Source organism: Euprymna scolopes, chromosome 41 (assembly GCF_053919585.1).
Source record: "Euprymna scolopes isolate OS-2025 chromosome 41, ASM5391958v1, whole genome shotgun sequence".
Classification (NCBI taxonomy): domain Eukaryota; kingdom Metazoa; phylum Mollusca; class Cephalopoda; order Sepiida; family Sepiolidae; genus Euprymna; species Euprymna scolopes.
Genome location: NC_136522.1, coordinates 67692691 through 67711275, shown reverse-complemented (window position 1 = coordinate 67711275; position 18585 = coordinate 67692691). Strand labels below are relative to the sequence as shown.

The following is an 18585-nucleotide window of genomic DNA, read 5'->3' as shown; positions in this document are numbered from 1 at the left end:
TGATTTTATAAAAAAAAATTTATAATGGCTTGAATTAAAGTTTAAAATGCAAAAGTCAAGTATCATGGTTCAGTTGTACTATAAACAGAAATATTTATTTCGAACGCGCCCCTGTCATATCAAAGAACCTACTGTTGATTTTATGTGCCTGGGCTTACTGCTTGTGCGGTGATAATGGCTTGAATTTGTTGTTATGCATTAAACAAAAATATTCATTTCGAATGCGTTTCTGTCATATCAAAGCACATACTGTTAATTTTTTTATGCTGAACCTGTCTGCTGGTGTGGTAATAAAACTTCTCAAATGCGCTTGTGATGTTAGGCTGTATAAGGTGTTAACTTTAATCAAAATCGTCTGTTCCTTTTTTCATTGGATTTTTTTTTTTATTATTGATATTTATCGAAGACATTCTGATACAAACCCTATATGAACACTGCTAGGCACATAAAGTACTTTCGTGTGAAATTTCATAAAAATCGGCCAAATCGTTTTCGAGTCCATACGGAACGAATTCCCACACACAGACAAAGTTTCTTATATATACTAGTAGAAAATAGATAGATAGATAGATAGATAGATAGATAGATAGATAGAGAAGAGATATACACCAGACAATGCTTCCAGCAAACTATATTGACCACTTAAAATCTAATAGATCATAATGACACTGGAAAAATGTCACAAGTAAAAATGGCACGGGTAAAAATGGCACAGGTTTTTATGGCCATTCAATAAAAAAAAAAATCCTCTACAAGTAAATATTTACAAATTTGAAAAGAATCGCAATCAGAATTGGAAATTGTATCGTAATCGTGATGAATACTGTAAACGTCCCATCAGTACCCTTGGCACTAATATTATTTTAACTAGCAAGGTTACCTGGTGTTGCCCGGGGTCTGGATAATAAAGTGGAAGAGTTTTAAAAAAATTGTGTGCAGCATGTTTCTTTTTAACAATTCTTTCTTTCTTTTTTGCTTTTTTTTTCTTTCATTCTACACGTTGCTTGTCTTTCTATGTTTCATAGTTATTTTCATAGTAGGTGCTCGACTGAGCTCCAATCTATTGTTGTCTTAGCGGAGCGTGCTTGGATCCCCACTTTCTGATCTTGTGTTACATTGCTTTGTTTTTTTTTTTTTGTGTGTGCGTGTGTGTGTGTGTGTGTGTGTGTGTGTGTGTGTGTGTGTATGTGTGTGTGTGTGTGTGTGTGTGTGTGTGTGTGTGTGTCTCAGTTTAGACATTTTGTTATCAAGCAAGTTTTGCTGTTGTTTTATAAATTTGTTGGAGGGGTGTCTGAGGGAGGAGGCGGGGGGGGGGACTATTTTGCTTAATCTAAATTTCATGCCATGCCCAAAATGACCTCTCCCCTTTTTGAAACATTGTTCTAAACAAAGGGGAGAAGAAACAGCTAGCCTAACAGGTAGTGAGAGACAATCAGTGACGTCATCAAGTTATTATTATAGAAAGCCCATTCCGTGTAGATTACAGAGGTATCAGTGACTATTCTTTAATTTTGACAGAAACAAAAAAAAAAAAAAAAAATACTTCCTTGTCATGTTACTCCGAAGTATGAAGATTTTTATGCATTGTTGTACACGTTTATATACACGTCCACCGAATACGTGATAGCGATGATGATGATGATGATGATGATGATGATGATGATGAGTACGTTGCAAGGAACATACACCAAATAATAACTTGACTCCTTTTGTTTTTTTGTTTATTATTAGTATTATTTGGATTTTTTGGACTATTGTTCTCATCTTGAGTGTTATTCGCACAACATTTTAGTCGATGTAATCTATGGCCTTCTTCAGGTGTACCTTGTTGAACGCAGGAATCTGCACGGAATTTCAAGTTTTATTTAATCCACGGGGGCTGCATGCTCTGCTTCCATCAGCCATGATTGGGTAAAAGTCCTAAGTAATTCGCAATTGTATTTTCAGTTGTAAGTTACACTCTTCTGGAGGTTGAAGGTTAATCCTCAGAGCAGGCAGAACTCAAAATATAATTATGAATCCCTTATTTATTTTATATATCTATAATATAAAGCTGAACGTCTGTGTGTGTGTGTGTGTGTGTGTGTGTGTGTGTGTGTGTGTGTGTGTGTGTGTGTGTGTGTGTGTGTGTGTGTGTGTCTGGTCACGAATAGGCTCCTATATGGTTGACTATTTTAAAAAACTGATTACATATAATGATAGAAGATGTATCGAGGATTAGGAATGGGTATGCTTGATCTGGCAGAACGGTGGTTCATAAAAATTGTGGGGTCTGTGTTTGCGCCTGGCCCCCAAAGTATGGAAATAAAAAATGAAAAAAAAAACGTTTACAAGGGTTTTTGATATAGATGTACATAAGAATACTTTGATAAGTATGTTTCAACTTAAATAGGGATGGTATAATAAAATTGTGGGGTCTGCGTTCGTGCCTGTACTCCATGGAAATATGGCACAAACTTTAACAAAGACTTTTCATATCTATTTGCGTAAGTATACTTTGATAATTATGTTTCTGTTTGAAGAAATATGGTACAATAAAATTATTGGGTGTTCGTTCGTGCCTGACCTCCATAGAATGTAAATATGTCACAAAGTTTAACAAGGTTTTTTAAAAGGGGTGAGGGTCCACAATAACACCTTAACTTTAATCTTAATTCATGTTAGCTTTTATTTATTTTTTTGAGTTGAATCATATTTTGTCGAATAAGTTCACCTCATAAATTCACGTTCTTATTAAAGTGAAAGCCAAAAAAAAGTTGGAACTTTAGACAATTCTCGACACAAACTTTGCATAACTGTTTTTTTTCCTTCTCCACTTGCACGTGACACTCTTTCAAAAATAGATAAATAGATAAATAATAAAAAATAAGAAAGTTACTTGTTATTGTGTCAAAAGAAGGAAAAAATCCTGCTCAAATGATTACGTGTCTTTTTAAAAACATTTACATAACCTTTTTATTTTATTTATATATCTGTTTAAGCTTTTTTTTGTCAGTGTACTAGAAGGAATTCAGTTGATTACAACCCTTTCTGCGTGTTCTTGACATTACAATAGTACAACCCTGAATCCGACGGCACAATACTACACCGTTCAATACTGTAAAACTGAAATGAAGTTGTTCTGCTTGAAAAGGGCGCCATTTTCTTCTTATTCATATTTATATCAATTCTTTGTTTTAAAAAACTAAAGTAATTACATGTTTACTTTTTTAATATCCCATTTTGCTGTTTCGGATTATTTTACTAAAGTAAGTAAAGTTTCATTATTTTTCAAAACTATTTTTGTTTCTTTGTTTTTCAATATTTCGTCCATATTATTTAGTAAGAGTGTTTAGCAGAAAAGCCAACAAACGACTTCCCGAAAAAATAAATATACAAGAAATAAATGTTACCATAGTCAATAAAAGTTCAGTTCATGTTTTTTTTTTAAATAGTTTTTAATGCTCTTTACTTGAAATAATTTCAGCGAATCGAAATTAAAACGAAATTTGAGGCGATAACTACTTAAATGAATTTTTATATAAACTACACATGCCATAATCGAATATTCTTAAAGCACAAAATAACGGAAAATATTAAAATATGTTTATAAATATTCCTTACGTTGACGGAACTCTCTTAAATTGTTAACACAGAATGCTCAGATGCCCTCCTTCAAATTAAAAACGGGCTCTCCATTTCAAAGTCGTTGCCATTTTGATTTTCTTTTTAAATCAGTTCATGAATTAAAAAAAAAAAATTTTTTTTACAAACTACTTAAAAATACAAACCAATGAACTTTTGTACCATAAAAATAACTTTTATTTACTATGGTAACATTTATTTCTTGCATATTTGTAATATTATATATATAACATTTTCTCTTTGTAAGGAAACATCATTTTGTTGGTCACTCTTGGCTACGAATGGAAACAAAGTTGATATAAAAAAATATATTTTCGCGAAAATTATCTTTACTTTCATCATATTTTGCTTAGGGTAAAATTTTGGAGTATCAAAACCTATCTCTTTACAACCCCCTCCTTTTGATAGCCTATCATACTTTTATCAATCAGAGTCCATTTTCTGTAGACTGTTTTTGAACCCAGTCAACGACAGGTACTTCTGCTAGTATATACTAGTATATACAGTACAGGCCAATAAGTCTCCTGTGCGTCATGAGTAAGTTGCTAGAATCTGTATTAAATACAGAAGTAATCAAACATCTCAACAAAAATAACCTTCTTAGTGACACTCAATATGGTTTCCGTTCTGCTAGATCTACAGCAGATGTCCTTACAGTTATATCGCATAGGATTAGCAAATCTCTCGACGGTGGCAATCTTTCTAGGGCAATTGCTCTTGACATATCTAAAGCCTTTGATAGGGTATGGCATAAAGGTTTACTTCATAAGATCGCTAGCTATGGTATAGCTGGAAAAGTCTTCTCAATTATTAAATCATTTCTTTCTGATAGATTCATAAGAGTAGTAGTTGAGGGGCAAAAATCAGAAGCTCACAATATTAATGCCGGTGTCCCTCAGGGATCCATCCTGGGCCCAACTCTTTTCCTGATCTACATTAATGATCTTCCAAATCATATCCTTACATCATTTGTAGACATTTATGCTGACGACACTACCATTTATGGTAGCACATCTAAGACAGTAAACGAGCAAGTTCTCTCCAATTCTCTCTCCTCTGATCTTGAGCACGTAGTACAATGGGGAAAGGAGTGGCTGGTTACTTTTAATGCATCTAAAACCAAGCTTCTCTCTTTACATCATCAACATTCTAATCCACATTTGTCATCAATTGAAATGAATGGCTCTCGTCTTCAGGAGGCCTCAAGTTTTGACAAGCTTCTGGGCTTGACCATTACTCCTGATCTTAAATGGAACACGTATATCAAATCTGTTGCCAAGGCCGCTGGAAAAATGGTGGGATCTTTCTATCGATCCAGTAAATATCTCACTGCTGATGCTATTCTCTATCTATATAAGAGCCAGGTACGTCCAAGGATGGAATACTGTTGCCACATCTGGGCAGGAGCTGCTAGAAAGAACTTGTCCTGCCTTGATAGAGTTCAAAATAGACTTCGTAGCCTCGTAGGAGATGTCCTTTTCTCCTCCTTGCAACCTCTATCTCACAGAAGAGATGTTGCGAGTTTGTCTCTGATGTATCGTTATTTTCATGGAAAGTGTTCAACTGAGCTTCAATCTATGGTCCCCCCTCGCCAAACTTTCACAAGATACACTCGTCTAGCTGTAAACACTATCAATAATTTCCCCCACTCTTTATCTGTGCCTAAACCTAAACGTAGATTCCATGAACAAAGCTTCTTTCTTAGAACTGCACGCCTGTGGAATTGTCTTCCGTTTTCCTGCTTTCCGGCTGACTACAATATGGTTTTGTTCAAGTCTAAAGTAAATAAGTTCTTGATGAGCCGTTCCATATAAGTTATTAAATTTACCAAATTTTCATTACTAATGATTACTATATTGACCAACTTCTACTGTACACTCTTTAACCCTTATCCTTGAGTGGCCTCTGGGCCTTGATAATGTGGTGATGCCTTTGTAAAAAAAAAAAAAAAAAAAAAAAAAAATATATATATATATAAGAGCAAATAATTAATAAAACATGTTAAAAAACACTTTTGAAAAGAGTTAAAAACATATTTAATCTAAAAAGGAAACACTTGATAAGTGGATAGTCCTTAATCCGTGGAGTTTCAAAGAAATACTTTTCTTCTCATCAGAGGGTAGGAATTAGCAAAATGCGGGATTGGATTTTACATGCAAAAGTATTTGATGAAACTGCAAGAGTCAAGGATCTTACTTGATAACAAAAAGTGAAGCAAAGGGAATATGGTGAAGAAAAAGGTGATTTCATGTGAATGGATAGTCTGGTGAAAGGTAAATTATCCAATGACGGTAAAATCCAAAAATATAAATCCAAGAAAGTAATTGGAAGATGGTCCAAAATAATCCAAAAGGCCGAAATCCATGGAATAATTCACAAATATGTACAAGGAAAAGAGGAAAAAATTCCAATAATATTAATAAAAGAAAAATAAGATATGCGTTTGACACGGCTGCCGAGACAAAAAGTAATTAAGAAAAATCAGTGAAGAAGAAGAAAAAAAATCAGTGAAGAAGAAAAAAAAATTAAATGGTGATAGAATTAAATAGAAAATAGAAAAGCAAATGTCAAAATGACCCAGACAAAATAACGTTAAAAGGTGCAAAAAATATAGGGCAAAAAAAGAGGTCAACTGAAATGTACAGGTTATTACTTAAAAAAAGACACTAAATGGAAAAAATAAATAAATAAATAAATCTATTAATTAATAAATAAATAAATAATAAATAAATAATAAATAAAATATAAAAGTAAAAAAATAAAAAAAATTTTAAGGAAAGAGGATGGCCGGTATCTGCAAATTCCGGATAAAGCAAGTGATTATGTAAGTAAATGCATACAGTAAAATATAAGTAAATATACATACAGGATATGAATGTGTGGGTAGATTGATATATTAGATAGATAGGAATATTTAAAGACTAAAAAGGAAATTGCAGATAAAAAACCGACCAAGCAAAGAAGAAATAAAGAATTCAAATAAAGAATTATTAAGTTATAAAGTATTAAGAAAGTATGTAGAAAAAATGATAATGTTAAAGAAGAATTATATATCTATCTGAAAGGTTAAATAATAACTATGTAATTTCAAAATTACCATAACTAAATGTGGACTTATGTTTACAGAAAGAGATCAGTTTGTTTTTAGAATTTAGTATATTGTTACTTTGAGGGGAAGTAATTATAGTTATAGCTTCGGTTGTGCAGAGGCGACATGACTTAGAGCCTGGAGTATAAGACTTAACTTCTTTTATGATAGTCCATTTGATTAAGAAGGGGGTATTATTAGAGTTAAGTTTTTTAATTAAAGTGGTTAGAGAAGTTCCTTGGTTATTATTAGAATTATGGTTGTTAAAAGAAGAAATGTGGTTTGATATTCTTTTTTTAATTAACGTTGAAGTAGCGCTGATATATGTATGCACTTTATTAAATGGTTAAATGGTTTGAATTTTGTTCATAGTGTTCAACAAAGGGAAGGGGCAATGATTGTACTATTTTGGAGGGGATAATGAGTGTTGTTAGTGTTAGGATGGCTCTTAGGAGAAATATTATTATTCTCATTAATATTATTATTATTATTATTATATTATATATATATATATGTCTGTGTGTGTATATATATATATATATATGTCTGTGTGTGTATATATATATATATATATATGTCTGTGTATATATATATATATATATATATATGTCTGTGTATATATATATATATATATATATATATATGTCTGTGTGTATATATATATATATATATATGTCTGTGTATATATATATATATATATGCATGTATATGTATGTATATATGTGCATGTATGTATATACATGCATGTATCTATACATATATATATATATATATTAATTTTATTTATACAAACATTAATGGCTACATATGTGCATCCATGTTTTTGTAATCACCCACGTTGGGGGATTACGTCTTCAGGCCAAGAATTACCGTCGATTACAGAAACGTGTATGCACATATGTAGCCATTAATGTTTGTATAAATAAAATTAATATACCTGCTCTGTTCACTCATTGAGCACTATTTTGGTAGACACATGTTGTTTCATTGGATGTACTTCTAGGAAACTAAACTCTACTGGCTACATATATATATATATATACAGGGTGACCCCAAAAAACAGAGGATATTCAATTGTTTTTCTGAGCATTTTACAGTCAACGGAGAAAGAAGGCCAAAGACCCTAGTGTTTTGATCAGGGTTGTGGAGTTGGATAGTGAAAGTCCGACTCCGACTCCTTGAATTCCTAAAATGCTGACTCCGACTTCGACTCCGACTCTAACTCCTTTGATATCTTAGACTCTGACTAAGGGTTATTGCAAGTACATTACGTTAGTGTAGAGATTTGATGAAGTGTTTACTTAAGGGGGCGGTTCATTAGGAATTTGTTAACGTTGGACTTGAACACATCCAAGTTGTAGTCCAGTGGGAAGCAGGCAAACGGAACAGACGCAACAGATTCATACCAATTGTCACTATCCAGCTCCCTTACTCCCCAGGGAGTTGGTCTCCATTTCCCCTTGACTCCTCACATACAAAATCGGCCTTGTGCCTAATTTGCTTAGTGGGGGAGCAAATAAATACCATCTGTTCTCCAGATGCTGCACTTAAGATAATTTGTACCAGTCAATGGAGGGGAAACCCTCTATACTGGGACAATTAATTAGAGTTGGGGCCCGTTTTTGTGGGTCACCCTGTATATGTTGCAACGTCTTGCCATACGAGTGCTACTCCCTCGGACACTTAAAGTCCATGAGCCCAAATGCCTGAGGGAGTATCTATACAAAGATGTTGTTACAGAGTCTTAGCTTTGTACTACAACTAAATCTCTCTCTCGGTTCAAAATGTTGAGATCCAGCAACAAGCCAGAGCAAGATAGCCAGCTACAAGTTAAACTGCAGACCAGCTTAATGCGGGTACTGGTCTACTGCTTTATGGTTTTTTAAATCAAAGATTTGCTTCTCCTAGAAAGGTTGCCTTCACCACGGCTCTCCACCCCAGCATACACATACATACACACGGTGCTAGTTGGCCGCTGACCCCGAGAAAGGGTTCATTTGCCCTTTGAAAGGTCTTGTTTTTAATCCTCCAGGAAGACTAGCCGCCCTCCTCACCAAACAAGTCTGGTGGGTGAACCAGTTTAGTCGCCAGTGACCCGACCATGGGGCAGGTAGTACTGGGTTACATGGTACCAGTAGCATATCACATGACCTGACACAATATATATATATATATGAGAACCGTGAGTCAACATAATTATGCCATCTATATATCTATAAAAGTGAATGTCTGTGTGTCTGTGTGTCTGTCTGTGTACATTTCCCTACGCAATAACTCTGTCAATTTTAAGTCTACAGACTCGAAATTTGATATACAGGGTACTGAGATTTGGGAAAATCGATGTGATCGGTTTTCATCCAGAAATTTCGCTATTAAGGGGTCAAAGTTCAACGATTTGACCTTTGAGAACTCTACCAAACTCCTTCGACAATTTTGAGTCTACACACTTGAAATTTTAGATATAGGTTCCTTGGACATGGATCTAACTTAATAACTTAATTTGAGCTCAAAACAATAAATGTTAAGGGGTCATAATAGGGGTCAAAGTTAAATAAATTAACCCTTTTTTTTTTTTAATTTTTTTTTACTCAGCATACACCTCCAAACACCCGGGCAACGCCGGGCGGAAATGCTAGTATATATATATATATATATATCTGTGTGTGTATGTATGTATGTATATATATATATATGTATATATATGCATGTATACATACATATATATACATATATACAATATATATATATATGTGTGTGTATGTATGTATGTATATATGTATGTATATATATGTATATGTGCGTGTATGTATGTATATATATATATATATCTATGAAAGTGTGTGTGTCTGTCTGTCTATCCGTCTGTGTACATTTCCCTACGCAATAACTCTGTCAATTTTAAGTCTACAGACTCGAAATTTAATATACAGGGTACTGAGATTTGGGAAAATATTTGTAATCGATTTTCGGCCAGAAATTTGGCTGTTAAGGAGTCAAAGTTCAACGATTTTACCTTTGAGAACTCTACGAAACTCCTCCGACAATTTTAGGTATAAATACTTGAAATTTTAGATATAGGTTCCTTGGACATGAATCTAACTTAATAACTTGGTTTGAGCCCAAAACAGCAAATGTTAAAAGGTCATAAATTATTACGTTAATAAAGAAAATAGTCCAAAGCAATAAAATATTATCTCGTAAATCACATTTACCGATTGTGTACAACATGCAGTTTAAAAAAAAATATGCTACTCCTACTAATTTACCAAATCTGACAGATACAATTTGTTTTTTCGGGGGGGGGGGTTACATTGGAAACATAAAATAACGATAAATTTAATTATTTTTTATGAGACCATTCTCTACTTTCACCTAACAATTTAATAAACAAAAGAAACCCCAAAATATGACAAATTCAATTTTTTGTGTGTGTGTGTGTGGGGGGGGGGGGTTGGATGATTACATTAGAAACATGAAACGACAAATAAAAAGCAAATCGAAAAGGCCCCCCCCTAAAAAAAGTAAATCGAAAATTTCCTTTATTTACAAAAAAAAAAAAAAAACAGTAAAAAAAGTGCCCTTACAAAAAATAAAGGTAAATGTGTAGTTTAGCGGCATAAATTATTTGACAGACAAAAAAAATTATAAAAACTATTTATTTTTATAAAAATACATTATTAGACCCAAAGGCTGAAATAAAACAAAAAAATTCAGTTTCATGTTTTTTTTTTATCATTTTTTATTAGACTAAATGTCCACACCTTACACGTTTAAAATTTGGCCTTTTTTTAGGTTTGACCGATTGGCCTTTTTAAGGCCAAATTTGGCATTTTTTTTTTTTTTTTTTTTTTTAAGGCCAAATTTAGCCTTTTTTATGCTCTTTCATTCCAAAAAAAAAAAAAAAAAAACATAGCGGCCAAAAACATAGTTCATGAAAGAGCTAAAAAAGGCCAATCTGCCAAACCTTAGAAAGGCCAAATTTTAAAAGCAATAATAGCGGCCTCAAATAATAAATATAAATGATAAAAAATAATAAAAATGAAATTTTTTTCTGGTTTTACTTCAGCCTTTGGATCTAACAATGTGTTTTATATAAAAATAAATAGATTTCATATTTTTTTGTCTGGCAACTAATTTACGCCGCTAAACTACACATTTACCAAAAAAAAAAATAAACGCACGCATTAATGTTTATAAACGTTATTTTTTTTTAGGTTCACAAAATCGTGAGTTTTCTTATCTGGTGGAGAGGGCATCAGATACTTCTTTTTGGGGGCGAATACATTTACATGTTTTTATCTGTTCTTTTATTTTTGAAATTGTTGTGTTACCCATGATGAAATTGTTGTGTTACCCATGATGAAATTGTTGTGTTACCCATGATGAAAATGATTAGTATAGCAGGCGTGTTTTAAACGGAACTTCATGTCAACCCAGGCAACGCCGGGTACCCATGCGAGTGTGTATATATATGTATGTATGTGTGTATATGTATGTATGTGTGTGTATATATATATATATATATATATATATATATATATATATATTTATGTGTATATGAGTGTATGTATCTATGTATGTATGTATATATATGTATGTATGTATACCAATGACCGTCTTCAGTGTCATGTCTGCTTGAGGGTGTGCAAGTCGGTGGCAGGGCTGAAAAGTCATATATATATATATATATATATATATATATATATATATATATGAGCAAACAGTTAATAAAATATGTTAAAAAACACTTTGAAATGAGTTAAAAACATATTTAATCTGAAAAGGAAACACTAGATAAATGGATAGTCTTAATCCGCGGAGTTTCGAAGAAATACTCTCCTTCTCATCAGAGGGTAGGAATTAGCAAAATGCGGGATCGGATTTTGCATGCAGAAGTATTTGATGAAACAACAAGTAAGTCAAAGATCTTACTTGAAAACAAAATAAGTTAATCAGAGGGAATATGGTGAAGAAAAAGGTGATTACACATGAATGGATAGTCTGGTGGAAGATAAAAAAATCCAGTGACGGTAAAATCTAAATGTAAAACTTCAAGAAAGTTAAAAGAATATTGAATAAGTGTAACTGAAAGCTATTATTCAAAATGGGATTGTCATTTATTTCATTTCATCTTATTTTTTCAGTTCGCAATGGCAAAACTCCGACAAATCAGATTATTGTTGTGGAAGAATTGGTTAATAACAAAACGTAAATGGATTTTGACCCTCTTAGAGGTTCTCTTGCCCTGTTTCTTCATGATGATACTGATGGGAATACGGAGCTCCGTGCCAGCCGACACATACAGCAACATCACCACATGGCCGACGTGCAACATCACAGACCTACCGAAAAACCTACCGAAGACTATACAGGTTGCATATGCGCCGTCCAATCCATTTACAGACAAGATAATGCAAAAATTATCGCAAAACTATCCGATAATTAAAAGTAAGTTTATTTTTTTGTTTTTTTTATTAACTATTTGTCACCCCAAAGTATATTCCCACTTAAAATAAGTTTCTAACAGGGGACTGCGGGGAGTTGGGCAGCAAAATGTCTGTTCACATTTGTTGTAAACTCGGGCTGGGGGTTACAAATGAAAGAAACCACAAGTAGTGCAATGTGTATAAATATAATATGTATTTATCATAAAGAATACAGGAGCCACTAAAGGGGTATGAGAGGAACATGTTCGTAGCATGAAGTTAAAATGGTGTGAATGTCTCCATCTAGTCTCTGAAACCAGTGGTATTTATAGGACTGGTTGATTCCACTTAGTTCTCAAATAGGGGTGATTTGTACCTCACAACAGCATTAAATTTAAACTTCTGGATGTCAACAGTAAGAAAAACTGGAAATAATTTTAGTAGTTTGAGAGGAGGTAGGAACTTTAAGAATGAAGAGGTCAGATTTTGCTGCTTGTCGGATCGAGGGAAGGCACAAGTGCTATGAGTTCATCAGAGCACATTCCATCATTCGATTAAAATATTTGTAAAACAGACACAGGGATGCCACATTGCCACGATGGGACAGGGGTTGATACTTGGCCGATAGTGTGTGACTTATTAAATTTGAAACTCTCTTTTTGGACTATATCTAAGAGTAAGAGACTGTTACTACACTTTGATCCTGTCCTGAAGGCCAAGAAGTTTGTGTCTAAGAGTAAGAGACTAGTAATAAACGCACCAGCCCAGATGTGACAACAATACTCCGTGCATTGGCGAATGGTGACATTGTGTTTTTTTCCACAACGTTTTAGCCGATGTAACCTCCGACAGTCTTCAAGCTTCTCTCTTTACATCATCAACATTCTGATCCACATCTGGCATCAATTGAAATGAATGGCTCTCGTCTTCAGGAGGTCTCAAGTTTTGACAAGCTTCTGGGCTTGACCATTACTCCTGATCTTAAATCGAACATGTACATCAAATCTGTTGCCAAGGCCACTGGAAAAATGGTGGGATCTTTCTATCGATCCGGTAGATATCTCACTGCTGATGCAATTCTCTATCTATATAAGAGCCAGGTACGTCCAAGGATGGAATACTATTGCCACATCTGGGCAGGAGCTGCTAGAAAGGACTTGTCCTGCCTTGATAGAGTCCAAAATAGACTTCGTAGCCTCGTAGGAGATGTCCTTTTCTCTTCCCTGCAACCTTTATCTCACAGAAAAGATGTTGCGAGTTTGTCTCTGATGTATTGTTATTTTCATGGAAAGTGTTCGACTGAGCTTCAGTCTATGGTCCCCCCTCGCCTAACTTTCACAAGAAACACTCATCTAGCTGAAAACACTATCAATAATTCCCCCCACTCTTTATCTGTGCCTAAACCTAAACATAGATTCCATGAACAAAGCTTCTTTCTTAGAACTGCACGCCTGTGGAATTGTCTTCCGTTTTCCTGCTTTCCGGCTGACTACAATATGGTTGTGTTCAAGTCTAACGTAAATAAGTTCTTGATGAGCCGTTCCATATAAGTTATCAAATTTACCGAATTTTCATTACTAATGATTACTATATTGTCCAATTTCTACTGTACACTCTTTAACCCTTATCCTTGAGTGGCCTCTGGGCCTTGATAATGTGGTAATGCCTGTGTAAAAAAAAAAAAAAAAAAAAAAGTGCATTCACATTGGATGTTATTAGTGAATGGTGAAAAAAATGTTTGGATTCTCGCTTCCCCAACGAACATAGCCATTAGGAATTCAAAACGCACACAACGTCAAATCTATTTCTTTTTTATATATATATAAATCCAGGTCCATTCTGTTTTTGTTTTTTTTTGATATGATGTTTATATATTTTTTTGAGATGTATTTTGTATTATTTGGATTGTTTGGACTATAATTCTCATCTTGTGTTTTAAATTTCTAACGGCTATGTTCGTTAAGAAAGCAAAAAAAAAAAGAAGAAACATTTTTTCACCATTCACTAATAAAATTCAATGTGATTGTACCTGAAGACGGTCGGAGGTTACATCGGCCGAAACGTTGTGAAAAAAAAAGCAACCAAGATGAGAACAATAGTCTAAAATAATACAGAAGATAATTATCAATCCTCATCTCAAAAATATGCAAACATGAAAAATAAACATGTTGCCTATTAATCTTTATCTCTTCTTGTACCTGTGAATAAAATAGTAGGGTCGTCTGGACCATGAAGACTTGTAAATTACTCATGTAGGAGTATCGTTACTCTTCTTTTTGTTTTTCTTACAACGTTTAATTATCAAGCCGGACAATAGAAAAGAGGCTTGCCTTTTTTTTATTGTTAATACTGGTCGTATGTCAGCGAGGTGACGGCTCGCATCGATCCTGAGCATCCTCGCCCAATTACTGTATCCAATGTTGTGGACAACGTGAGGTCACCGTGGGACCGGGAAAGACAAATGGTCTACGTTACGATCCTGGCCGTGGCGCGAATGGTGATTTGGACGTCGCGTCTGCAAGGTTGCCGGGGGGGGGGTTGTCTTTTTCTGATCAAGATCTGATCGCTTTCTTTAAACACCAACTACGAATGAAGATCAGATGTGATAGAAGAAGGCTGCATCGCGCGGCATTTGACAGAAGATGGATACATTTGGCAAGTCTGTGTGTACGAAGAGGAGCCAAATTTGAATATGTGTTCCCCGCCTAGGTGTGGAACGCGCAGTTCTGTAAAGTAAAATTAAACAAGTAGCCTCTCAGCTAGCTGAGTGTGTGTTCCATCCCTCCCGGATTAGGAAGCCTCCAAGATCCCCATCCCCTCTTACCTGCAATTTTTGTTTTCACCCCTTCCTCTAAATTTTACCCATCTTGGAGAGAAAGAAATACAAACTAACCCCCATCCCTTACCCACAAAATTTTCTTTTCTCCATTCACCCCCATCTAGAGGGCATCCCCACTTAGAGACTGACCCACAGAAGCGAGGTTCCTTTTACAAACCTAGTGGAACGGGCAGTCTATCAACTAGACGGGGTTGGGAGGGTCCTACTAATCACCTTTTGTTTTTTCTTCCCCCCCCCCGCCCTCGACACAAATGAATTATTGTACCATTTTATTGTTATCTTTTTTTTTTCTTCGTTTTTACACCAATAAAAAATGTTTTAAAAACTGGGAGTTAAGTAGGACGTCCCCCAATATGAAAGGGTGAATGCGGTATTATGGTGAAAGAAGATACTAGCTGGGAGAAACTTTTGATTTTGTTTAGTTCTGGAGTGACAAGGATGACCAACGACCCCCACAATCCCCCCTTTTGAGTTGGCCATGTGCCTAAGTTTTTTGTTCATCGCTGATTTTGACTGTATTTTTAACATGAATAAAAGATTTAATATCTCAAAGTGTAGTATCTGTTCCGGCAGATACTGCAAGCAAAGACCATATGTGGGGGAAACCCCACATATAAGACCTTGGTCAATGTAGGGGCAACCCTTCATACCAATTGTCACTATCCAGCTCCCCTACTCCCCGGGGAGTTGGTCCCCATTTCCCCTTCACTCCTCACATTAAAAATCGGCCTTATGCTTAATTTGCTCAGTGGGGGAGCAAATAAATACATCAAAGTGTAGTATCTGTTCTTCTTCAGATCTATATTATTATATATAAACAATATATATATATATTAATAATATATATATATAAATAGTATATAGATAAAAAATAATATATATATATCATATATATGAAATAATAATATATATAAAAATCGTTTTATATCTATCTATCTATCTATCTTCTATACTCCTATAAATTCGTTTTTCATTTGTGTATTCATATTAAAAACCCTCTTTTCTGTTTATTTAAAAAGAAAATACAATTTTCTTATATATGAGTCATGGAATTGCATTCATCTGCAAAAGATCTAGCTAATTTGCATATTCTTTTAAACATTTATTTTAATTAATTGCCTATTTGTTTTTTGGGCGGTTCATCATGAATTTGTTTATTTTGGACTTGAAAACAACCAAGTTTTAGTCAGCTGGGAAACAGGCAAACGGAAGAGAGTTCCACAGGCGTGCAATTCTAAGAAAGAAGCTTTGTTCATGGAATCTACGTTTTGATTTAGGCACAGTTAAAGAGTGGGAAAATTATTGACAGTGGTTTCAGCTAGACGGATGTTTTTCAAGAAAGATTGTCGGGGGGGGGGACCAGAGATTGGAGCTCAGACGAGCACTTGCCGTGGAAATAGCGATAAAACAAAGACAGGCTCGCAACGTCCCTTCTGTGGGAAAAAGGTAAATGCCTAGTATCTATATATGTTGGATATAGAAATAAAAGCAGGTGTGATATTATAACATTCATCTTTAGTATATTTTTCCCCCAATCATCCTTATTATTCTCCTGAGGAAGTCCCCCGAAAATGGGGACGAAACGTTGAGAATTTTCTAAAAAGGGCAGAGATTTTCTTTCTCTTTTTTCCATATGTTGGATATGTAGAAGGTTGCACCAGCCTCCCCCCCCCCCACCTAGTAATTAGTTATGTAGTCTCTCTCTCTCTCTCCCATAAGTATATATTCTCAAATAAAATCTTGAAGAACACTCAGCGGACGTCTTCTTTTCATGCATGAGTAATTTACAACCACTAAATGATACGGCCATACATAAACGGCGAAGTGAAACAGTCATGATACAGAGAATGAAAAGACAAGCACGAAACACTCACATGTATCTATAAGAAAACGTTCGGATGGAACACGACCTAGTAATATCAATTCTCAAGTTGGAAAACTAAGTTGAGAGATAATTAGTAGTTATTTATTGAGATTGTTGGACTGACTTCCTCATCTTGGTTGTTATAGTCACAACGTTTCGGCCGTTTTGCCCTCCGGCCTTCATCAGGTGTTTTGTATCGATGTATGGGGAAGCGTTTGTTAGGAGTCTCATTATTATTATTACGGGGTACCGTCTTCGGACTCCAGCTAGGCTCTGGGACATAGTTGCTGATTCTCTGTTTTTAATGTTACTTTTCACTGCCTTCGTTCAGGATTGAACTCAGCACCTTTGGGTAACTGTAAACTTTGATACAACGTCTAGGACCACTCGGCCATATGTCACTAGGACAATTCTTAGTTGTTTTTTTTTTTTGTTAATGTTAAACCTATGTTGTTATTCAAAGGCAGAAGTATGTGCTCTGATGTGGACAACACTGCTAAACCTTATTAGATATGTGACTTTCATGCACGTCACGCTTAAGTTTGAAAAAGTATTTTTTTTTACCAACATGTAGATTTAGTAAATGCATCTTCTGTGTGTGTGTGTGTGTGTGTGTGTGTGTTTTCTTCTTTTTTTTTTAATATATATATGTTATCTACCCTCTTTGTGATAAGTGTCTAAAGTCCCTTATGCACTCGAATTGATCTTTATATCATTGTTATAATCACTGTTAGTTTATATTCTTTTATGGTTAGGGTTAGGGTTAGGTGTACTTTATTTTTATTGCGGTTTTGGTTTTGCGGTCGCATTTAAAAGTTAAATAAGTTTTATCAAAATGTCCATATCTATCTATCTATCTATCTATCTATCTATCTATCTGTATGAATGAATAAGAAAGATTTTGTTTCGTTTTTATAACGAAGTTATGAATTAAATGTTTACTTCAAGTTTTTTATCTAGCAAACTTTGTAGAAAGAAAAACCAGCTAGTATATATATATATATATATATATATATATATATATATATATATATATATATATTTATATATATATTGTTTTAACAAAAACCAAAACTTCAAAGAATGGGTTGATAGAAACAAATAGTGTATTTCATCGTTAGTGTATTTCATCATTAGTTCCAGTATATATATATATTTGCATACCAAAACGTTCGGATGTATACAACGTCTTGTTTTTGTCCCTGCGTGTGTGGCGGTATTTTACATATGCACAAACAGCATACCATTTGTCTTTGAGTCATCTCTTCTTCTGTTTAACATGGTTGATGATTTCATAATCTTTTATTCTTCGATTATTCTGTCGGGTTTGCAATTTCATTATTGTCTAACTCTTTACGCCCCACCTCATCCCCACAACTTGTATTGAGTGGATTACCTCATTCCATGTCCAGCCCAGCCAAAGGGCGATACTCGACTGTTCTCCCCCAACTTACTAAAACTCCACGTCTATATCTAAAACTATTTTTCTAATTTACTAGCAGTTCAGTCCGGCTTTGCTCAGGCCTTATGTACTGTTCATAACTTGCCCTACGTGTGAATACGCTTTATGTAAGATTTCAAATGTTTAGACCAAAATTTGTCTGACTAATTTCGTAGAGACCACAGAGGCTAATTTTTTAAAACTTTGACCCCAATTTTGACCCCTTAACATTTATCATTTTGGGCTCAAATCAAATTAAAAAGTTTGATCTAAGTCTAAATAACCTACATCTAAAATTTCAAG

General features: G+C 34.4%; 1 protein-coding gene across 2 annotated transcripts in view; it reads left to right on the top strand.

The window, feature by feature from the left end:
• LOC145266592 (phospholipid-transporting ATPase ABCA3-like) overlaps window positions 1-18585 on the top strand; it is a 178699-nt gene that overhangs the window by 46919 nt on the left and 113195 nt on the right. For both annotated transcript variants that reach the window (XM_080122440.1, XM_080122441.1), the window contains exon 2: window positions 11857-12160. In XM_080122440.1, the coding sequence (XP_079978566.1) occupies window positions 11863-12160 (298 nt within the window). In that variant the 5' untranslated portion in view covers window positions 11857-11862. The remainder of the gene's footprint in view (window positions 1-11856; window positions 12161-18585) is intronic.